At 40.4% G+C, this 25,312-nt stretch overlaps 1 protein-coding gene and 1 long non-coding RNA gene across 2 annotated transcripts; both read left to right on the top strand.

Annotated features, from left to right (window-relative positions):
* Positions 1-719: 719 nt before the first annotated feature.
* Positions 720-3,356, top strand: LOC307044584 (uncharacterized protein; the record flags this gene model as incomplete). The annotated part of the gene is made up of 2 exons (XM_079689894.1): positions 720-1,376; positions 1,719-3,356. The coding sequence occupies exons 1-2, from the start codon at positions 1,092-1,094 to the stop codon at positions 3,354-3,356; spliced, it is 1,923 nt and encodes a 640-aa protein (XP_079546020.1). The 5' UTR covers positions 720-1,091.
* A 20,274-nt stretch (positions 3,357-23,630) lies between these two features.
* On the top strand, positions 23,631-24,971 carry LOC307043418. Its single transcript, XR_013809378.1, has 2 exons — positions 23,631-23,787; positions 24,753-24,971. It is a non-coding gene; the product is annotated as an uncharacterized lncRNA (long non-coding RNA).
* The last annotated feature ends 341 nt before the right edge of the window (positions 24,972-25,312 follow it).

Raw genomic sequence — 25,312 nt, 5'->3', positions numbered from 1 at the left:
ATTTACACTCAGCCTACAGGACTGCTGTGGGTGGGAGGCAGTTGATCAAACCATTGTGAGCGAAATGCAGTGGGGGGTCACAATCTTTGGAAACTTAAAAACTTGCTATTAAGTGTCTATAATCAGCACAAGTTCTTTCATTGCGTATTATTAATTCGATTGAAATTACATACTTATGTTTACAGTGATATATTGGAGGGGACATATCATATTTTTCATATGATCAAAAAGTGGGGGTGCAAAAGCACACGTTTGCTCCCCCAAGGTCAATTGTGGGGATGCACCTGCTCCGCTTGGTCCATTGCTCAGGCGCCCATACCATGCAATGAATGAAGGGAGGGGTGTTCATTCTGTCCGGCCCAGAGCTACTTTTTCACCTTTTTTCTGGGCCGACTAAATCGTGGTTCTATCGAGGCCAACAAACAGGGCTGAGTCGGGCTGAGTTTGCTAAACTAGAGAGAGAATCGCTGACAAGGGGACTACAACTACAACAAGATGAACATATTTTACCGTGATTTAATTGTAATACACGTTTCAAAATGATGCCGAAGTAACAACATACTGATACCGGTTAGTAAAAACCATGAATTAATGCTTTGACAAGTCTGCAGACAGACGGCAGGCGAAAAACCTTTTAAAATGCGTGTTTTCTAAATGGAGCTTGGCTAAGCTAACGTTATATATGCTCCGACCGTCCACACTCACAACTAGACTTGCCACCCGTTCCTTGAAATACGTATTTGTTACGTAATTGGGAATTAAATGTTGCGTTCCGTATTGAACCAATACGGAACGCAGTTTGTCCCGTATTTTCACAATCTGTCCCATGCACGTCTGTCACACACACACGTGAACACTGAACTAACAATAATGAACAAAATAAAGGACAGGAAATATTAAAAACAGCAAAATATGTTGGCGGGAGGTGCGCAAGACCTTCCGCGGACTCTCCTCTCTGCTCTGCCTCTGTGCCAAATCCTGTCTGTCTGCCTGTCAGCCCGGCCCCTTTGCGCTGCCTGTCGTCGTTACGCTCGCTACGTTACGTCATTACGCCGCTCTGTCGCGGCGTGATTTTTAAAAACAAATGCAAGATGTCTTCAGATACGCCACCTCGTCCTCAAAAGAGGAAACACCGACAACAGAAATACAGACGAGAATGGGAAGAGGCAAACCAGTGGCTTGATAGGGTCCCTGAAGATGACTACAAGGCAAATTGCAAAGCATGTCGCAGAACATTTTCAGTGTCGCACGGTGGGCTGTCTGATGTCAAACAGCACGCAGCCGGGGATCTCCACTCAAGAAATATCAGAACACAAAGGAGCCAAGCACCAGTGTCACAGTTCTTCATAGCTGAAACATCTCCTGAGATTGATTCGGTATGATATGGGACCAGGGGTGGGTAGAGACTCTACCCACCCCTGGTCCCATATCATACCGATATGATTTTAAAGTCTATTAAATAAACGTGTATTTAATATGATCAATATAGAATGAAATGTAACCATAAAGAACATCTCTGATTCAGAATCAGAACTCTTATGTTGTTATGCTAATGCTGCTCATTTGAAATTATTCCTAATAGATTAACAGCAAATAAATACTGTGAATAAATAGGCCTACTGTGAATAAATACGATTGATTGATTGATTGATAAATACAATAAATAGTGACAACAATATAAAAGTAATAATCTGACATCATCCCATTCCCCCCTCTAGATTACTGCAGCTGAGGTGACACAGGTATACCACACAGTAAAACATAACCTCAGCTACAACAGTGCTGACTGTGGACACAAGCTCAATCAAAAGACTCTATCTGATTCCAAAATGGTGAAGAAGATGACTTTGGGGAGAACAAAGCAAGAGGCACTGGTGAAAGACGTCCTGGCCCCGAAGGCAGTGGGTGATGTTCTCAAGATCTTAACATCACCACCCCTCCCATTCTCCATACAGACCGATGCTTCCAATAAAGGGAACAGGAAGATGTTTCCCCTTGCTGTCCAGTACTTCACTCCAGAGTCTGGTGTCACCAACAAAATGCTGGACTTCATAGAGAATCCAGATGAGTCAGCTGCTGGGATTGTAGCTCTCCTGGAACAATCCCTTGAGAAATTTGGCTTGTCAATGGATCAAGTGACTGCATTCAGTGCTGACAACACAAATGTCAATTATGGTATTCACAACTCTGTTTTCACCAACTTGAAGAGAAAACAAAACGATCTGCTGCGAGGAAACTGCCATGCCCACATAGTGCACAACACAGTGAAGCACGCCCTTGACAAGCTTATTGTAGATGTGGAGAATGTTGTGCTGAAGGTCTATGGCCACTTCTCCATTTCAGCAAAAAGAAGAGAGTCACTCAAAGAATTTTGTGAGTTTTGTGACGTTGAATTCCAAGAGATCCTACGACATGTGACAACCAGGTGGCTCTCCCTCAATCCAGCCATCCATCGGCTGATGCAGACCTGGACTGCACTGAAGTCGTACTTCATCAGTCTAGGAGACGAGTGTCCCAAGCAAGTGCAAGCTTTGTTAAAGCTCAACAGAGACTCAACATTGGAAGATGAAGACATTGTGGAGATTTACCTTCTTTTCTGCAACAATATACTCTCCCTCTTTGAGGAAGTAGTAAAGAGCCTGGAGAGCAATAGAACCACCTGTGTTGAGTTGTATTCCATCATGGATGAATTCAGGCAAAAGCTCATACAGAGACGAGACGACCAGTTCTATGGGTACCTAACAAGGCAAAAGCTGCAGCGCCTCCTCCCTCATGACGCACACATGGCAAGGGCCGAATTCACTGCATTCCTCAATACAGCCATTTCATATGTTGAGAAATGGTTCGACTTCTCCGAAGAGAACTGGTTCTTCTCACTGCAGCCTCTCTTACTCCAACATGGCAACCTGACCTTTAATCAAATTGAGAAGGTGGCTACCAAACTCAACCTCATCAATAAATTGAAGATGAATGAGCTTTACGATGAGTGCACCACAGCCAATACAATCCTGAGGAGGCTCAGAGAAGAATATTCTGATGCATGGAAGTCCAAGGGTGTGGCTGCGAGGTGGATGGCTGTGTTTAAAGAAGTGGATGTGCCCAACATGCTCTCCATCATGAGACACATCCTGAGCATCCCAGCATCCACTGGATACGTGGAAAGGATCTTCTCCAGAATGACCAACAAGTGGAGTGACTGCAGGAGCAGGTACTCAGTGGAGCTCATCAGGAGTGAGCTCCTCATTACTCTGAACTTTGAGCAGACCTGTCCAGAGTTCCACACCACAGCTCTGAAAGACAAGGAGCTGCTCAGTGCTGCAAGAAGTAACAAGAAGTATTCCTGGAAGAAGAAGTGAGGAAGAGAGGGGACTGTTTAAACCTGTTCTAACAAAAAAAAGGACATAAAGGAGTTGAGGGAAGCTATGCACTTTATTTTTTATCTGTTTATTAGTTTTATGTTATGCACTTTCTTTAGGCGTATCTTGACTCCACTGGTGGCTCCCAGTTATGAAGCAGAGGGTATGCGGCCAGGTTCAGACTTGGCTCAGGGAGTGATGTTATCAATCTTTTCATTTGTCATTTTGTTCAATCAGTTAATCATAACAGGTTCACAAAAGTGTTTCATTTTAAGATGATTCGTAAAAGAGTCCTCAGGCAGGCTTTGTTACAGCTGTTACAGCACTTTATATGCATATAATACAGACTAGCATATGCTCAAGTTCAGCCTAGGTCAGTCTAATCACCCGTAACAAGTTTACAAGTGTGTTTCATTTCATTGCTTTCTGCCTTAAGTTTAATTGTTCCCAAATGTTACACTTAAAGCACATTCTATTGTAGCTTATTTAATTTAGGTGCTGTTCTGTTTCAGTTAACGTGCCCTATGCAGGCAGGCTTTGTTTAATTTACTATGGCTATGCTCAGGTTCAAATGTTACACTTAAAGCACATTCTATTGTAGCTTATTTAATTTAGGTGCTGTTCTCAGGTTCAGGCTAGTTCAGCCTATGCACAGTATGTATTTAAACATACAAGTTTACAAGTTCATTGCTAATAAAGCACTTTAAACTAAGTATGACCACAGTAAATGCTTTCTTGACTACCCCTTCCTTACTGACCACCAAGTGACCCCAGGGCCCAGAGGCTATTATGGTATGTGAAATCATGTCAATTATTTAAATCAAAGCATTTTGGTTCATATAAAAAATAGATATATTTCAATGCATTTCAGGAGTTTCGGACACCCGCGCGGCGTGAGGGGTGTTCCTTATTTCTATTTCTGAAAGGTGGCAACCCTACTCACAACATCGGCCTATACAGACATAAATAAACCAGCGACTGTATTCACCATGATACAGGCAGTCTGTGGTTTGTACTTGTTTAACTTTTGTCTAGTTTCTGAACAGATATGAAGAGCTGTGAGCTGTGAGCTCTGAGTGCTAAGAGCTAACGGCTGTGTTGTTTTTCTGAGGCGCTCATTTAAGATGACGTCACGGCTCCGCCTACACTGCGTTACTATAGATACTACCCCAGTTCCTAAACTGTAATGTGAGCGCAGAATTAAAGTGAGCCGGGCCTAATAAGGCCTAACCAAACCGAGCGAGGCCGAGCGAGGCCTGCAGTGTAAATGCGCCATAAGGCCCGTGGGCCATATACGGCCCGTTGGGCTTTTGAATCCGGCCCGCCGAATATTGGTACAAAATTGTCCAAATGATAGTAAAGACCGCATTCATTTTGCCTTTTTCCTGCAATACACGACATTTCAGTTGATCCCACTAGATGGCACACTCTAGACACAATTGACCTTTGCTGGAGTCTGGTCTATTCTCTGGCCCCACTCGGCAAACCAGCAAGATCAAAGAACCAAATACGTCACGCTTACATTGGAGGGGGTCGAGATTAACCTGAGCAATAACAGTTAATGGCGAGTACGGCGAATACAAGTTGTAACAAGCAGTAGCGCTGAGCAAATTCACTAGAACGTGACCACACACTTATAAAAAACACTTATATAAAGTCAGGTAACACTAACCAGGCTTAGTGTGATTCTGCTTATTTCACCTTACTTTAATAACCATCCGTTCACTGTTATTGACCATTGTGAAGAGGCAGACGTGTTCCTGTTGTTTTGTATTATTGCAGTTACCGGATGGAATCAATACATGGGCTACATGTGGCCATCACGAGTAAAATAATAACGAAAACTACGTCGGTAAAATATGTGTGTAGAAAACGGCTTATGCCACAATATGATTGCAACAAGTAGTCAAGATAGTCTGATTAGCTTCGGTTGCTATGCTAACATCAACTGTAGAATGCCAGAGAAACTTGCATAACAGCGTTGTGATGCCAGACAGCTTTCAGACTAAAACACATTCACTTATGGGGATGGGGGATATTTATCAGCTGCTTGTGACAGTCAGACAATGAAAACTTTACAGCTGCCGCTGCCGCGAGTTAACAGGAGAATAAACTCTGGTAAACGAGCAGCACTGCAGCAGGCAGTAATGCAGCATAACCACATTAATAAACAATGCACCACGGCACTCTGGAGAAAGGTATAAGGTTGGAGAAGTAGTTAATTTAATCTGGCTTCGTAAAATAAAAAACTACCAGACGCAGTCCTCTATTGATGTTGTTGTGAGCGGTGTTGCGGAGAAAATCAGCGACGTTAAACGCTGTGTGGGTCATAAGAAGGCACGTAAACAGTTACGTCATGACGCAAACGATGACGCAATAATTCACCTTTGAACCTAATTCACCTTTGAACCTGCATCTGTAACAATGAGTGTACCAAAGAAAAGAAAAGTCAACAATGAGTGCCGAGTGTATAATGAGGAGTGGACAGCTAAATATTTTTTCACCGATCTGCTACTGGCCCGGCCTGTCTGACACATTTTAAAACTCATAGTGGCCCCCGAGCCAAAAAGTTTGCCCACCCCTGCTTTAAATGCTATGTTTACATTTGCAGATAATGCATTCTGTTATGCTTGAATCTTGAAAAAAATCATAACAAAGAAATAACAAATATAGTTAGTAAAATGAACTCTTTAATGTGTATTTTTGTCTTCTTTCAACGTATGTTATTGAAGAAAATTTGCCAAATCAGTTAAGGAATAAACAAGGTTTTGCCTCTAGTCTTGCCTTAATTATCTAAAATAATCAAGAAATATGTGTATGGAGGCTTATATATTCTCCCACTGCACATTTGGGAGGCAAACTGCTGATACTTTTTTATTTATGCTGAGAAAACTTCTGTTTCTGTTCAAACATTTGCGTGTTTCTGTACTTACATGTCCTATTTTGAGTGCATAAGAATGTTCAAATGCTAAGTATGGCAAAAATACAATTTGAGTACGTGAATGATTCACTCATAACTATCAAAAGCTTGAGTCCAGAATGGTGGACACTTTTCGCACTCAAATATTGCTATCTTGGCTGCATCATGGAATGCGGGACTAGCGGTTGCTCAGGTAAATAAAGCTTTATACAAATAAAAGTAAAACATGTGGGTTTTTCGCCTTTTCTAATAAACATACAGTACAACTATACTGGTGTCAAAGAAAAGCAATCTCTATAGTTAGTGCGTTAATTAACCAGACTGTAATGATTTGCAACCACCAACGATAACGAGCTAGCTGGCTAGCTAACAGCGCCTATTGTCACTCCCTTTTGGGGCACACGGTCACAATGCACAACAGTGTTTGTAGTGGTCGATTATCAAAGATACAATGGCGCACGACCACTGAGCCTACAATGCGATTTTGAGCATTGACTCGCGTTTTAAGCGTCCAAATACCTTCCATGAATATCATGTAGTCACAGATACATCCTGGGGTTTTTAACATGGCAGTCCAGTGCCGGGTTAAACATTTTAAACTGCATATAATAAATAAATAAGTGCAAATACCATCAGGTGTGCGGGCGCATGTGGACAAAAATGTTTTCAACCACTGTGTAGACTTTCCATTTGTCAGACTGGTGAAGCGTCATTTTAAACTCATAGACTTACGCACTATAGTCTGCTTTACGGCATGAAACCTGGTCGTAAACAAAATAAACATACACCTTGCGCAGTCCAGAAACAAACAAAACTATAAAAAAAACGGTATAACGAAAAACTCATGATTATCGTATTCATTTAAATTAAATTCAAAGAATATGCAACTGTCTCACCAAACATACATGTTTACCATAATGATAATATGCCTAAATGGCTCTTGCAGTATTCAACATAGCAGTGTACTAAGGGAAGTATCCAAATTGAGACACAGCCCCTCACTGTTTTATCTCAAGTGGGATGGCCACCCCAATCATGTCACAGTTATTCTGCGTTATCTTTCTTTTTCTTTAATTACCAACCTCACCTTAACACAGTGTGTATGGGTACTTTTTATATTGTGTGGTTATTACTGACTGATGTACACTTTAAATAAAGTGGAGTTGAACTTGAGGCTGTTGTCATCCACTGTTCCGGAAATAGCTTTAATGTAATTAGCTGCTAATAAAGAGTCAGTGAGGACCTGCAGTGCGACTTTGGGGTTAACTACATGTTCACACACAGGCTCTGCTCGGGGGCACACCATGTTTAAATAACTCAGTGTTGTGGGATGAAGATAGATCTCAGCCTGCAATCCAGGCAAATGGATTTTGCCGGTGAACATTAAAATACTTCTCATGTAGCTACAGCTGTCATTTTCAGAACATGATCACTTTGCTGGCATACAGTGATAAGTGAATTATCACCAAGTTTCTATGATTCATACAATTAAAGGACAATTTATGTTAGGGTCATATTTTTCCAGAAAATCTTTCAAAGCAAGAGTCATGTCTGTGTTGCTTATAGAGCGGTGCAGTGACTTTTGTAGGCTGACGTATTGGATTTTGAAGTATTGCAGCAAATAATTGGCAAACAGAAGGTTACGATTAGGGCTGAACGATTAATAAATTTTATATCGAAATCGCGATTTGAAATGATGCTATTATCAAATCGCAAAGCCTGCGATTTGTTTTTGTTTTTGTTCTTCTTGTGTGTCAGTCATCCACACCAATCAGAAGTGCTGTGCTCCACATATACCAGTCATTGTTAACCAATCAGAAGTGGCCTATAGAAAGATTGATCCAATCACCCTGCCAAGTATTTTTGAAATACTTTTCCAAATGGCTTCCAATGGAGCTTTCCTAGATGGTTTGGTGAAACAAACCATCTGAGTCAGGTTAGTAATGCTCCATCACATGTTTTACATCTATTACAGGGTGAATCTTAAACTGAAGCTTGACTTTAAAGCAACCCAACGGAAGTTTCATGTAAGTTTAGTTCTTTCACTCGTAGCTCGGGCTGCGGGGGTGCTAGGGACGGGAGCACGTTGATACGACCTTCCTAGCCGGAGATATGGCCGCATTTTACAATAAACTTCCGTTGGGTCGCTTAAAAACAAATATCGCAAATCGAATCGCAATCGCAATATCTGTCAGAAAAATCGCAATTAGATTATTTCCCCAAATCGTGCAGCCCTAGTTACGATACAAGTTGTTTTTTTCAGCAAGATAAACTCCGCATAATAACACCGTTTTTGTAGCGTAAATGCAATAGCTATAATCAAAAGCTTATGCCATATGGCAGGGGTGGGGAAACTCCGGCCCTCGGGCCGTATACGGCCCGCGAGACCATTTGATACGGACCTTGAGGTAATTTATAAACACACGCAAATGTGCCTGTTTTTCTTGGCCAAGGTCAGGGTCCTTGAACACAACACGAGCCTAACGTGTCATCGCCAAGCGGCAAACTCTGGTGCAGAACTGGGAGGCCAATAAGGAAGTGCCACAAACTGGATCAATTTCCATAGACCCACATGTTAAAATGCCCAACTTTACAGCAGAAATAAACATGTTATACGTGCCTCACTGTCAGCTAACAGCAACTTGTCCACTCTGCTAGGCTACAACGTTAGCTAGTTGTAATTACTTTACTGTACCGCCGCAACTAGCCCCCTGCGGCTCCGTTAGCTCCGGCCAGCATCCTGGCGGCGGAGTCCGGCGGCGTTACAACTGGAGATCAAGGAATGCAGCGAAACGCGGACTTGGTTCGCCTGCAACCCGCTGTAGTATTAGCTAAAGAAATTATGTTGAACAAGGCTTATTAAGCTGAACATCGCCACAATTGTCCTGCTATGTATCGGCAGCCTACTTATTTTTATTTTATTAACGTATGAATGACAAGCATTAAGAATAACAAAAAATAGCTAATTCTCTTGCAGATTATCTCGTTTGATTATGAATGTTACGTTTATATAGTGGAACTACACTGTTTTATCAAAACCAAAGTGCCACGCAGTAACTTGGTAATGGTATGCATGTATTTCAGCAGGAAATGTGCAACGTAGATGACATTTACCAACACAGACTATATAGAAATATTTGTAAAAGTTGTTCATGCGTTATTAAGTGAATATGGCATTAAAACACCTATGCTTTTTGACTGTCATATTTTTATCTTTCAGCATTGCATCACAAATTTAAGTTCTATGTTTTACTTGTTAAGCAGTCTGTAACCCTACACACCTAACATATAACTTTTCATGTATTTTTGTATAAAGGTTTCCTTTAGCTTAGCTTCTTAGCCTGAGCTAGCTCTGGAACTTCCAGCTCGGTGGCAGCAGGTCCCGCCTCCTCGGCTCCGCCTCTTTGCCCTTATTTGGAGCAGGCGGAGTTAGACTCTGACGTCATTGTCGAGACGTTAGTGGCCGACTCCGCCTACTAAGGGCTTCTCGGCAACTCTGCAGAATCCTATGGGAGACGTCACGGACACTACGTCCATTTCATCGCGTGGTATATATGTCTCGTCTGACACGGGTGCACTTCTGCCGGAGAGCACCAGAACGCCGCTCCAGCACTTCAAAAATTGCAGTACCCATAAGGAACTGTACACATGGCGCAGTTTTTGCGTGGCTGTATCTTTAGTTGCAAGCCCATTGGCGATCTGTTCATCTGTCATACTGATCATACAGTCAATAACTTTGTTGTTATTAGCATCTGGTAAGCTAGCTATGCTAACGAATATAAGAAGCTTTTTCTACAACCAGTGAGATAAAGGCACATCTTTATATGATCATTATAGTTATAAAAAACAAGAGAATAAAGGAAAAACAAGTATAAAATACTATATGACAGTAAAAAAAAGCTATTGGGTGTTGAGAGATGAGATGTATCCATAGATCTGTTAATGTTGCTCTCAAAGTGCACCAGATTGATGCTTTTAGCTTCAACATTTAAAACAAATCTTCCCGGGGGTGCATGCCCCCGGACCCCCCTAGAGGAGGTTAGATCCCCCCCGACTTAAATCATGTTCACATGGATAGGAAACTAAATACATTTGCACACATCTTGTGTCCATATCTTTCTGTTTTGGTGGTCATGCCACAACCGTGCACATGCATGCATGCGCAAGTCATGGTGAGATATCTGGATTAAGAGGTTGCTTTTTCTTTGCACAGCATGAAAGAAAGGCCAAATGAATGGCCTGTGATTTTTTTTTTTTTTAAGCAGAGGTCAATCATTTGTACGGCCCCCGGAGGTTGTTGTAAAAATTGAAATGGCCCTTGAGAGGAAAAAGGTTCATAAAGGAACTACAGCGGCACGGTCACATGACTTCAAATTAGCACCGCAAAGCTAAAGGTGGCTAATGTTCGACGTGAAGACGTTTAGTAGTCTCATTTAGTCACTTTAATGACACAAAAAAGCTTCAGACGTTCACCAGTGGGGTATTTAGTGCCGTTTTTTATCTAGTGTTAATAACTTATTTTAGGTTTCTAGCCAAAACCACATAAGAAAAACTGTTGTCTTCTAGACAAATGAACCAAAAATGGTAAGACGCTAACTCATTTCAAGGTTTCTTCATTTCTGTACCACTCTTTATAAATGCTCTTTTATATTGTTTCACATGTGAAATTACACTTTGGATATTAATAAAATAAAGAATTAAAAGAGCACCGTGTTAATTTACACTTTCAATGCAACTGCCCAATGACATGAATGGCTTAGCTATTTTTCTTCCATAACTCCTAAGCACCTGGGCCCAGTAGTTCAAAAACGTTTAATCCCTATCTGATCGGATCAGTTTTGGATTTTGGGTAGTTCAAAACCAAAAAACAGGATTAGCACCACTTTGATATCCGATCAGAGGCCTGTACTACGAAGCTGGATTTTCCTAATCTGGATATGTTTGAGTTAGCCGGTTGGCCTAATCCAAAACATACGCGCTGCCGCTAAACTGCACTACGACGCTGGTTATTAAGTGGATCGCTCAAGCCAGCCGTGCCCTATCTAGTTAGGTGCGCGTTCACATGAAAGTGGTGGTATTTGGAGCATTCGACCAATCACAAACATGGAGAAGCGTACTGACAGCGCAGCGTCATACTTCCCGAATGAAAAGTCAACTATAATATTAGACAAATATGAAGAAGTTAAACTTTAAACATCCATGACTTAAACACTTTATCCAGGATAAAAGCCACATAGTTGCACCTGCAAGGTGAATACAGCTGGTAAAAGAAAAAGTTTTTGAATGTGTACATTAACAGCTTTATGATATCACTGCCCCGTCTAAGACACGAGTGGATCTGACTTTAATTACATTTACTTGAGTGTTTCGTCAACTTAATGTGTTGCTTAAAATAATACTTCTGCATACAGTATGTGACACTGTGAGTGTTGCACGGCCAGATACGGCTCAGCTGACTCAGATAAGGAAATATATGATACATTATGATGTGATATGCCGCGGACTGTACTTAATGTTACTTTGATCCGGTTACTTATGTTGTGGCAGATATTTAAGTAAGCTTTCTTTAAACTAATGTTATAATAGTCAGATTGCTCTGAAGATGGGAGGTGATATTCTATTAATGTTCACGTTCACACAGTCTGTGATTTTTGCCGGCCGTCTTTCTTGCAACGGCAGCTTTTCTATATTTCCTTTCTCCTGTAATATGACTTCATCGCTTTAAACTCTGCACACTGAGCTCTGATTGGTCAGCAGGCAGTGCTTTCACTGAGTTGAGCTCTTAGCCTGCAACCTAACCTGCTCCGGGGCAGGTTAGCCGCACAGCATAAGTTACCATGGAGATCTAGCCTGCTAAAAAGAGAACCAGCTTCGTAGGACCGGAAAGCCCGAGCTTTCCCTGAAGTTAGCCGGCTAAGCGAAAATCCAGCTTCGTAGTACAGGCCTCAGATCAGGAAATCAAATCCAAGCTTTAATCTGGATCAAATCTTCAAAACGGGTAGTTCAAACCGACAACACAGGATTGGGATAAATTTGATCCTAAAAAACTGGATTATCTTGATCCCACCAGAGGGGTGGATTGCCAGTGGATTACCAGAGCAAAATGTACTGCACAATTTATTTAAAAATATGTTTCAATATAAATAAGATGGCAACGTTTGTTGACTGAAATAATACACCATTTTTAGCCATCATGGCGAATCAATTTTATTTTTCATTTTTTGCTCACGCTTGTGGTGGCCTATTTTGTTTTCAACCAAATGTTGATGACATAAATGTTTATGCTCATAAAAGTATCACAACAAAGATTGTCAATCACAAATGTAATTTAGATTAAAGTAAAAATATCTTCAACAAAAAAAAAGTCCATCATCTGTCATCACCTTTCAAATTTAAAAATATAATTAGACATTATAGATGTCTCTGCAATGTGGTCTCTTGTCTTCCTTGTATTATTTTTCATATCCACTAGATGGCGATCGGTAGGATTAAAGCACTGATATTCAGGATCTACAGATGGAGCGATTCATTTCGGACAGTTTGAAACGCGAGGGCCGTGATTGGTACGTGATCTGCCCTCGCTCAAGGGAAAACCTCCAGCTTGACTTGAGACCGCCCCCGTGATAGATAAATGTATTTATAATGAAGCCAGCTGCAATGGATCATTGATCCACCAGGAGGTGCAGTGGGGTTCCACACTGGAGCTCATGTGAAATAAAGTCAGCGGAACTTTGTTAAGATCCATATGTCACGGATATCATACTCTGTGCTAAATAAGAGACATGTAATCATTTACAAAACATCAACATGTTGTTATTTAACAAAATAATTTTGTTATTCGAAAAAAACGAACGGGAGGAAATGCAGCCCAGCTCTCGATTTTTAATCCTAATTTAATCATCATCTTCACCACGATCATTTATGTTTATGTTCGCCGAATTGACATGAAATCACTGACACGTATGAATGTACTGTATTCAACTTCATTAAAACGTTATTAACGTGCCTAAACTCAGTAATTCACCAAAAATATGTATATTTTAATGGAGTTTCGTCGGTCGATCAGGATCCCAAAGTGTAGCGGAGGGATCCTCATCTGGATGAAGGGTGTTATTTTCCCCATAAAGAACAAGTCGCTGCAAATTATCCCGCTTATTACATGGCCACATTCTCAACAAAGTAACGACATGACTCCCAATATTAATTGAAATGCTTTTATGGATTTAGAAAATGTTTTTATTGATTTAAAACATAGTTGTATGTATTGATTTAAATTGACATGCATCCGCTAAGAAAAATAGTCCGTTGTTACAGTTTTTTAAACAGTCTGAATGAAACGGCAGCTCTCAGCTGTGTATTTACACAACTAATGGCCCATCAACCACAGCTCTCTCCCCCCCTCCCCCCCTGATCTTTCTTCTCCAGCAGCTAAATTAACAGTAGGTTACTCTGAGTGACCATAGACTGTATGTGACAAGCTTACAGTTAGTGACGTAACAACACCATAAAAGCTGGTGGGTTGAAAGCAATACGGGAGGTAAAAATAACTACAATAATTGTGACTTATTTATTGTGGCTTTTATGTTTTTAGGTATAAAATGTTATGTAATTCAGGCTTATAGTTCACCCTTCTCTAAAAGCCTTCAACAATGACAATATTCATTGTAATTTAATAAATCCTTCCAACACACATTGTAAAAAATAGCCTACTGTAAGTTAAGAAATCATTTCAATATGTACATCTTCTGATGTAACAACAATAACATTATACATAGTAACATAGCTGAACATGGTATTGCACATTTAGCTTTGAGTGTTACTGACCTGAGATGTTTTTATTACATGAATGAAGGTGACTGAGGCTTTTTAACATACAGGGATGCAAACTCATCAGGTATGAAAAAGGTGACAAGGATCCGAGCCCCCGGCTCCCCCACCCCACGGAATGACAGAGGATTTTAGCAGTCAGAACAACTAAAGCAGCAGTGTTAATAATAACAGAAACGCCAAAGAGTCACATCTAATAGAAATATATAAAAGCATTTATTTCAAATTGTGGAGCAGTCAGTTTATAATTTTGGCAGCACTGTTGAGCATTTTGAAAATGTATTTTCAGGCCTCTGTGCAAGGCTTAAGTCTTTTTATCTTTATGGCCACATGGTGTAAAGTAACTAAGTTCATAAACTCAACAAGTAGTATACTTGGGCACAATTTTGAGATACTTGTACTTTATTTAAGTATTTCAATGTTTTGCTACTTTGTTCTTCTACTCCACTACAGTTCAGAGGTACATGGTGTACTTTGACTCCACTACATGTATTTAATACCTTTAGTTACTTCACAGATCTGGATTAATTAAGTGAAATATAATCAAGTGTTAAATCAGACTTTAGTTCCACCTGGAGTAAATCCACAAGCTACCCTGCAGTATACAAAGTCATTCAAACTAGCTGCACCTTTAGCAGCTTTGAGAACACTTTCATGATCAATCATTATAAAACATATCATATCTATTATTCTGAAATGGGCCAATCTGCACAATGACTACTTTTACTGTCGCTACTTTCACTATATTTTGATGATAATACTTTTCTACTTTTACTTGAGGAACATTTTGAATGCAGGACTTTTACTGTAACAGAGTATTCCTACACTCTGGGACTATTACTTTTACTCAAGTACAAGATCTGAGTACTTGTACTTTTACTCAAGTACAATATATATACTTATACCACCTCTGTTTATAGCCTATGAAAAAAACTATTAGAAATAGAAGGCTAAAGCTAACGTTAGCAGATAGTGACAATGTATGCTAGCTAGCTAGCTCAACGATTCCTTAAATAATATTGCCACAGAAAAACTTTTCAGTTCACATCACGCTCTGCCGCTCCGACAGGGAGCTCTGCTCTGAACACCTGAACAGCCCGTTCTAACAGCTGTTCACCAGCGGTCCAGTCTGTGCCACAGTGACTCCGGACGCACAGTTAATATTAACGAACTTACCCGTAGGTAATGTAGCTGCTGAAGCTTGACCATCATCTCGGAGCAGCAGAGCCTTATTATACATCCATGAGCAGAGCCGACAGGCAGGAAGACTCGAGCACACAGCTCGTACTTTATTATAATATATAAAAAAAGAACACCATGCGTGTCATGATGGAACATAACAGCTCACGGCCGCAGATTACTCCGGGTCCCAGCCCCCCCCATACCCCAAAAATATTTGTATTGCAGATCTACATGAATCACACAAACGACTTATTTTGGATTCAAAACGGCGAATTTCGCCGAAAGGTGACAAGTTTGCATCACTGAACATAGACAGAGCACAACTGAAACATAACATCTGAAACGATCTAACAACATAATACACTTGTGGGGATGCTTGGGATGTGAGGAGTGAGGGACATGGCTTAGAACGGGCGTGTCGCCTGGCAGGACAGGAGAGTGTGTGCACCAGTCTGCCTTGATCTATGAATTCATGTCCGTGACACTCACTGCTGCCCACAGCTGTTTTATAGAAGGAAATTCCTTCACTTCATGAAAGTGTTTTAACCACACACACCTCTACTACACACACATGACGGGTGTTATTTTCCCCATAAGGAACAAGTCGCTGCAAATTATCCCGCTTATTACACGGCCAAATTCTCAACAAAGTAACGACATGACTCCCAATATTAATTGAAATGCTTTTATGGATTTAGAAAATGTTTTTATTGATTTAAAAAATAGTTGTATGTATTGATTTAAATTGACATGCATCCGGTAAGAAAAATAGTCCGTTGTTACAGTTTTTTAAACAGTCTGAATGAAACGGCAGCTCTCAGCTGTGTATTTACACAACTAATGGCCCATCAACCACAGCTCTCTCCCCCCCTCCCCCCTTGATCTTTCTTCTCCAGCAGCTAAATTAACGGTAGGTTACTCTGAGTGACAAGCTTACAGTTAGACACAACACTGTCATTGCAAGTGACCCTCAGTTAGTTGACTTTTATGTTCAACTGCTAAATTCGTTACTGATAAAAAAGGTCTTCTACTGTACCTAATTACCTTAACACTAGAACCGCCAGAGGTTTTTGTATAGGCCTACCTAAACCTGTCAAATCCCGCTATTAGAATGCAATTTTTAACAACATAGGGTGCTACATAACACACTTTCAGGAAAAGTCAGGGACTGGGAGACTTTAATATTTTATTGAAAAAAAGTTACATTGCACACACACAACACACATCACACAAATTGACCCGATTGGCGGTTCTAGTATTAAATAAACTCACTAATTAATGAAACCAGTTCAATACGCATTATTCTTATCATTCTTTACGAGCGCAGAAATAGTCTTAAAATCAGATCTGTTTTTTAAATGAAATCTGACGGCAGGCATTTAGCTCTGATCACCTATGACAAATGCGACGCACCTAATCGCTGGCCATTCAGCCACAGACACTGTTCGAAATGGGGGGGAGCTAGGAGGAGCTTGGCTCCCCCGAAGAGGGAGGGAGCTCCCCTGAAGGCTGACTTTGAGATAAATAGGGGTAGCCCAAAACAGTCGTGCATATTTGTGTCACACAGATTAGAAATGTTGAGTTTCTGTAAATAACAGTTCTTGAAATAAATAATAGTTATTGTTCATTACAGTTTCTGAATATTTGTTTTATATTTGTGAATATGTCTGGGTGTTGCCATCTGTACGTGGCGGCGCTGCATTCTTACTTACGTTGCTATGATTATGGCGGTGATGCCGGCGCGGTATTTGAAATGTTCATATTGATATTTTTTTAACTCTGGCTGTGTAATAAAAAAATATGGCAAAACGAAAACAGCCAAGCGTCACAGCTTTTGGATTCACAAGCAAAGAAGCGAAGGAGTCTAAAAATGACAACGTGAACGGAAAACAACTTTTAGTTGGCCGGCTGTAAGCGGCGTTAGGGTCGAGTTTGACAGCTCCACACCGAGGGAGAGGCCTGCCGATGCGGAGCCTGAAGAGGCTTCAACAACGGCCACATCCGCCGGCATAGTGACACCGTCTGTATTAGTAGAAGAGTGTTTTTATAGCAATTGATCGCATCCGCGCTGCTGCGCCAGTCAACAGAGCGTGCGTGTGACATATTTAGTAGCAGGATGTGCTCTGAAAAATAGGGCTCCCCGAAAGCAAATGGGTAATTCGAAAACTGACAGAGCTCCCTCTATACAAATCAAACTGTAGACGGTGTGAAAGCACCTATTGTTTTAAATAATGGTCGGAATGTGACCTGTGAGCCTTCTGAATTACCGTGGGACAGCACATTCTAAACTAAAATGTTCAATCAATAAAGTAACATCTTATCTTATCTTAATAATATCTTCATATTAATAATAATAATAAATCATACAGTATGTGTCCGAAAGGGAGCAGGAGGAAGCAAACACAAAAATATAGTGCATATTAAAGCAAACGATTGTAAAGGTTAAAGTATGAGCATAACAAATAAAGAAGTGTAATGTAAACATTTACATTATAATTATGATTATTTAATATATAAAGACTATATATTATTGAATTACAAGATTAGATATACTTTAGTTGATCTAAAATATTGATGTGTTAAAATACTCTTCAAAACACAACTGAAAGTCCATGAAACTTGTCTTTCTGTATTTGTGAATGAAGCGCCATCTCCTGGTTAAAACCTGAAATTGAAAATCTGGCCACGCCCTCTTGGAAAATAGTGGGAGGGCTTAACATTCCTCTATACTAGAGATGTTAAGATTCACCGATTCGCATCGGTGCACCGGCATAAACGTTCAAGATGCGAGTGCACCGGTTGAAAGAGTGCACATCGGCTACAGTTTGGGTTGAACTCGCGATGCATCGATTGCGTAGCGTCTTTGCATCGGTAAAAAACCGATTCATTCATATAAAATCCCCTTATCTTGTCAACGTTCAGCAGAGACGATCTTTGATATTTGCTTCGCCACTACGGAGAACGAGAGTCTCAGTTATCAACACACACGGAAGTTGAGGAGAAAGAGAAACACAGCGCAGCGAAAAATACCTACAAATCAATCGTTTGGCAACACTTCGGATTGTTCAAGAAAGACGGTGTAATAGTCATTTATGCTATATAGTTGACCGCAGGTCATGGAGAGTAATAAGGTATCCGTAGACCTTTGTATGAGGTATCTTTATTACTTAACAGGTCTACAGCCATGATACATAGATCCGTCCTAGATGCGGACTTGCATACACACAGTATCACTCCGCAGCCGCACCCCATCAGTAACGTCCTGATGGTATATGTGCGCGGCACTATTACTACAGACGGTCAACTTGAAAAATCACTCGCAAATTGTTAACGATGCCGAGCCGCTTTAAAGTACACAAGTAGTACGAGGAACTCAGCGACGCACATAAAGAGGCGACATGGGGTCTGCGGCTGAAAAGAGAAACCTGAAAGTGAGACATATGAGTTAAATCACTCAGTGAGGTGTTCTGTCAGAGAGAGGTGTTTAGCTTACAGCAGCCTGTGACGGCCAATAATAATTTAAATGTCTTCCTTACTGTAAGCAGTTATGAAATACCTGTTTGTGAAAGGTTATTTGTTTTCTTTATTGTTCAGATAGAAACCAATGCTTTCTGCTCACTGGTGTGTTAGCCTCTGAGTGTTAAGCACATCAGGCTGGCAGCTGTATGGGCATTGCTCTATGGTAGCTGTTATTTGCACATTGTTAATCATGAGCAATGCATCCTTACATTGTTTAACTGTGAGGTGTTATACAATTGTACTCTGGAGAGCTTTTAAAGGTAAAAAAATAAACGGCATGATGGGATGTGCAGTACCAAATATGTAAAGCACTTTTTTGTTAATGTATGATTTGCTGCATATAAGGAATAAAACAAAAATCCTCTGTCGTACCATATTGAAGTATCATTATTTTTGCATCGTGTTGAATCGCATCGTATCGCCCCGAATCGCATAATGTTGAATCAAATCGTATCGAACTGTATCGCAACAGGGGTGAATCGTATCGCATCGCCTGGTGTTTCAAAGGTATCGTTAATGTATCGTATCGTGGTAACGTATCGAGATGCGCATCGCATCGGCCTCAGTGATGGAGATGCACATCCCTACTCTATACTGGTCTTTGGCTGGTGGTAGGCAGGAAGCTGTAAGCTGGAGTCCGAAATTCAGTGCTCCATCTGTAGTAATTAAAATGGGATTTCAAAATATGATCGGATCTGATTGAGATTAAACGTTTCGAACTCCTGGGCCCTTGGCCCTGGAGATTCTGGATTACGCTGCCTAATCCCCCATTGTTGCCTGACAAATTGGATCCACTTTTCCACTTTCCCATCAGACATTTTGACTTTGTCTCGCCCTGGTTCTCCAGCTCCCCTTCCTCCTAACCCTTAAAAGCTGAGAGCAACTTCTGAAATAGTCTTACCTCATGTCTTATTGAAACCCTTTCCTCCCCTTGTTGTTGTAAATCTTTCAGGCATTATCTTTCCATTATGAACGAAGAGCAAGGCTCCTCAGAGAGCTGCAGAGAGGATGCTAATGGGATGAGAAGAACTCCGCTTGGTGGAACAAGAGAGGGCGGCATCTTAACGTGTCCACAAACAGCAGTGAACATGTAGCGGAGGAGAGGAGAAGAGGACATTCCTGCTCGGGCTGACCCACCAACCTCGTCGACTGAAAACATCCATCCCATAGCAGAGACATAGTGAGAGTCAAGAAACACTTTACATGACAGTGCTTCACTTCACTGGAAGCGAACCAGGTGGAGATCTGCAGAGTTTAGCTTTTGTGTTGCACAATCTTTGTTCAAACTCATACACCTGTGTCATGTATAGGTTTCTAAGGATATATATTTACGAGTCAAATGTACAAACACAGCACAATAAAGCCGGGAAAACATGAACAACACAAACAGACCATCATTCTTTAAAATAAAGTTAAACACATCTATGGGACTACTGTTGTAAATAATAACTACCATTTTGCTCCTATACACCATTAGTAACATGTTTAAGTAATTCAATAATTAAGTAGCCCATCAATACAAAATTAATAAATTACTATTTGATAACAAGCATCTCAAAGGTCAAGGTTTAGGGATTTATCTATATATAAAGAGGACATTTTCTTCTCACTTTCAGGTGTATATCAGTATGCAGTGTTTCTACTGTGACATATCTCCATGCTTTAATGTTCAAAAAGCTCTTTATTATCATACTGCCTGTGCTGCAGCACCTCTTTTCACCATCTGTCCGAAACCAGAGCCCAGTCTGCTCTGATTGGTTAGCTGGCCGGGTCTGTTGTGATTGGTCAACCGCTTAGAGATGTCCCGTCCCTTAGCATATCACATACAATGTGTTGGAACGCTGACCAATGGAAGAGCGAGTGTTACATAGTGAGGTCTTTATGTTATGGAAGCCTTTGCAGACCATTTAAATGCACAAAAACCTATAATGGGACATTCTACCGAATTGGTTCAAAGTCAGGTTGGAAATGTTTTGAAATGTTGTATGTCTTTTTCCCAAAAATGTGTCCATATACATTTTGTACCATAACTAAATTACACATATCTTGTAAAAAAAATGTACATTTCTGTATCGTATTTTCAGACTGTATTGGAATGTTCTTCCTCTCCCAAAAATGGTCACTACCGAAACATAGTACATACACTGTTGTAAACAAGTGTTATATTAACCTGTTAAGATTGTTTTACCTTCCCTTCTCTAAATAGTATTTTAACAAATATTTCTTGAGGGTTTTAACAATTAATTAAATTAAATTAAATTTGTAATCAAATTTCAATGTTCAATTTATACAATCCATAAAAATCATAATGAAAAATGTCTTTGTAAAATGCATAATACTGATCATATTGATTCCAGAGTTGATGATTGTTGAAATTGAACATACATTAAACCAATCAGTATCATATCCTTTTAGTTGATAAGTCAATATACTTAAGTTTTTACAAAACATCCAGTGTTTCGGTAGTGACCACAGTATTTTGTCCTCAAGGTTGTATCATATTCCCTCAACCTCATTGCTTAATCTTAACTCATAACATGTCTTATGTTGAAGTGTGAATGTTTGAAGCTACTGACCCAGAATACGCACTTTAGTAACAGGCTGAAATAGAGGGGGATGAGGCTAGAATGCATGATCTGTTTGGTATTTGGAGCAAAACACTTCATAGACATGTTTTTTATATATCTGAGACTTATAATATATGCCTACAAATAGTATAATAAGATACCTTTAAAGTAACACACTGATTTTCAGACTTTAAAAAACACATTTATTTCAAAATGGTGGGATTTACCTGCATACCATTCCATTTTGTCACAACCGAAACGATCATGTCAATTACGGAAACGTAACCATATGTTTCGGTAGTGACTGTTCCGGTAGTGACGATTCTAACTAAAATTGAGTATAACTAAAGAATGCTAGCAACTACATGGCTACAGTAGCATACACGTATTTGAAGAGGTTTACACACATAAAAACCTAATACTTTGCATAAAACCCCGAAAAGGTTTACTTAATTGAAGATAATATGTGTTCGGTAGTGACAATTCTTAAGGTTACACGCCGATTTTCAGATTTTGTTACAGGGTTGCCATCTCTCACGCATCTGGCGTGTGACACACGCTTTCACTCTCAATCTCACGCTCTCACGCTGCCCAAACTATTCTCACGCCAAAACAAGACTACCAAAGACTAGAAACCGTTTTGAAAACTTTTGTCACGTAGTGATCGTCTTCTCAATAGAACATCTTTGATAATGTCTTCTGGCCAATCAGAATCACGATAACGGCGTGGTGTTGTTGCAGGAAGTCCCGACGGAGATTACTTTTGCTGTAGTACATCTCTATATACATCGATACAACATTACGTGTTGATAGAAATCAACACGTAATGAAATAAGACCCCACGGTTTGATGATTGATAGGTGCATGAGCTGTCTTTCATTTTGACACAAAGAACAATGGGGGCTATCCGCCCTTATCTACAATGTAAAGTAATTCACACAGCCTCTTCCCTCTTCTCTCTGTGAGGAGCAGCAGGTTCAGCTTTCAGAACAAAGTAACAAAAAACTAAAATGGCATTCTTTTTTTTAAATATGTCGTGTAGTAATAGATTTATTTATTTTTCTTCTCAAGAGAGTACCAGAATGTGTATTTGATGTCAGTATTTCAAAAAATCTCCTGGGCGAGAATCCCCCCAGACCCCCCTGCAGGGGTTGGGTTTTCAGCACGTCAACTCTTTCACCTGTGGGGAAATTGCAGGAATGGTTCCAGGTCGCCCTTTTTATTTACTACAAGACAAATGTGCCTTTTTATTTCATACATTTCAATTTGGATCGAGACAGGGAACTAATTTAAACCTCACGTGTGGCGTTTCACTGTCAAGGGGAGCGTGTATGTAATTACATTACAAATACTGACTTGAGCCCCACCACTGTATGGGTTAGCCCTACCATAGACTACCCAACTAAAATACTCTGGAGCCGCCACCGCCGACCCGTATTGCGCATGCGCAGATCTAAGATCGAGTAGAAATTATAAAAAGTAAAAGTCTGCTGTTTATTGTTCTACTATAGAGTCAAAGAGTGTATGAAAGTGAGAGTGTTTTAATTAATATATTTGGCAGTTTGTAGTAAGTCTGTAGATTTGTTTGTGTGTGTGTGTTTCATAGGCCTCTCAAGATAATTAATTTTGTTGGATACATTTTCGCGGAAATTATTGCGATAAACGATAATATTGTCGGCACCGTTGTATGACCATTTTAGACCACTGACATAATGATAATATATAATAATAATTCAAGTACATCCTTTCAAACTGCTAGTCACATTCTCATGTAAATGGCAATTCATCGAGATCCTTTTGATTTCTCGTACGATAAGTCAATGAATTGCTTATCGCGACAGACACACAATAAAACAGTGGAAACAAAATGTGTTCACTTTCATTAGTGAATGAAACTGTGTGCCCTTCATAGTCTGTATCCAATATATACAGACTAATATATATATGCTAAGGTCCCGCTACTGCAGTGGTTCTCTAAGTGGGGGCGCGCCCCCCTGGGGGGCGCAGAGAAACGCCAGGGGGGGGCGCGAGAGACCAGGAGGAAATATTGTTATAAAAAAAAAAAAAAAGTAAAAAAAAAAAAAGAAAATCATAATTTGAAAAATTATTGATTTGAAAATAATATGATGCAGTACAGTACTATTACGTCTAAGTCTCTGTTTCATTCAAGCTCGGCTCTGTGCGCGCGCGCGCGCAGCGCGCGCGCGCGCGCGTGCGTGCGCGCGTGCGTGCGTGTGTGTGTGTGTGTGTGTGTGTGTGTAGATTAACGGGACGGTAACGGAGAACCTCTCACTGCACGATGCGGGGAAGCTGATAGAGAAGTCGAGGGGGAAGCTGCAGCTGGTGGTGCAGAGAGACAGCCGTCAGATCCTCATCCGCATCCCCCCCCTCGCAGACTCTGACTCTGATAACGACGGTGAGTCCCTGAATGCATGTCAGTGTTATTGGTTTAGATGCGTATACACTGCAGTCGTACGTACTGGTGGCTAACCCTAACTTTTTTCATATTCAGCGATCCGCAGAGGCATTCCAGTGTCCGAAATGTTCCAATAGACTGGTGCAGGGATGAGTCCTAAACATGGATACGAGTCAGCATTTCACCTCTTGCTGGTTCCTCGTCTCGAAGTCAGCTTATAATAATATATCATCCCTGCACCACTCTATTAAATCTATTAGTGTGATAACACTCTGAAACGTTGTATTACTCAGCTGATACTATTCATGGACGACTGTCAGTTAACTCATTGTGTTACTCGACCAACCTTTGAAGCTCATCTCGGGTGTCTAATGCTGAGGTTGAAGTAAGAGACGATGGTTCAGGTTAAAGGGTCGACATGCTGCATTGAGCTGTATAACTCATAGGATAAAGCATGTTTTAAAGTAACAAACTTGCTCCAAGCTGCGGAGGTTAAAGTGTGTCAAGAGAATAATATTTATCTTTTTCTATTTTCATTAATAAATATATGTCTTTATTGAGACAGTTTATTCAGCGCTTAGTTACATCTACATTAAGTCATTAAATTAAGTCCAATGACAATTCAAAGTATATTGTGAAAAATTCTAAAAATAAATGAAATAATTCAGATTGTTGTGCATGTTAATGTTCTGCAAAGACTACATTCTTAAAGTTTCCTTCAGAGGTAGTTATTACTGCTTTAGAACACAGAGATACATTATAAAAACACAACAATTAAGTTATATTTAAATGCCTTGTAAAATCACAAATGAAATTTTTCCATGACAACTAAGAATAAAGGGGGGGGGGGGGGGCTCCAGCTCTTTAGATTCTGAACTGATCCTATTCATTTTGTTCATCTTGACAAGCTGAAGCGATGCCTGTAATCGCTCAAAAGTGCAATCTCTCTTTGTTTTCTCTTCCAGATAATATGTCATTCTTTTAGATGAAGGACCCCCCTCCCCCGAGACACAGCATGTGTAACCCTGTTGCCTTTCTCTAAGCTGTAAAACGGCTGTGACACAACCTGACTAAGTTGTAAAGCTTTCACACCTTTTGCACTACTCTTTATACTGCTCAAAATCTCTTAACTTTTTAATACGTGATTCAATTTTTCCTGAATAAATAAACATATTAAATCACTATTTACTCTGAATTGTGTGATTAATTAAGTATAGAGTGGAAAAGGTCAGTGCGCTGCCTTCAGGTGAATGTGCTCTCATATTATCTGAATAAGGATGCTACACACAAAGAGTGATGATGACAACAGAAGGTTGCATGACAAAGCGTGGCTCGTACAGTGGGTAAGATGTGTGTGTGTGTGTGTGTGTGTGTGTGTGTGTGTGTGTGTGTGTGTGTGTGTGTGTGTGTGTGTGTGTGTGTGTGTGTGTGTGTGTGTGTGTGTGTGTGTGTGTGTGTGTGTGTGTGTGTGTGTAACAAGCCATTTTTTGTGCGCGAGAGAGAGAGAGAGAGAGCGCACCGGTAC

The sequence above is a fragment of the Notothenia rossii genome (assembly GCF_949606895.1).
Source record: "Notothenia rossii genome assembly, chromosome: 6".
Lineage (NCBI taxonomy): Eukaryota > Metazoa > Chordata > Actinopteri > Perciformes > Nototheniidae > Notothenia > Notothenia rossii.
This window is presented reverse-complemented; position numbering and strand designations above follow the sequence as displayed.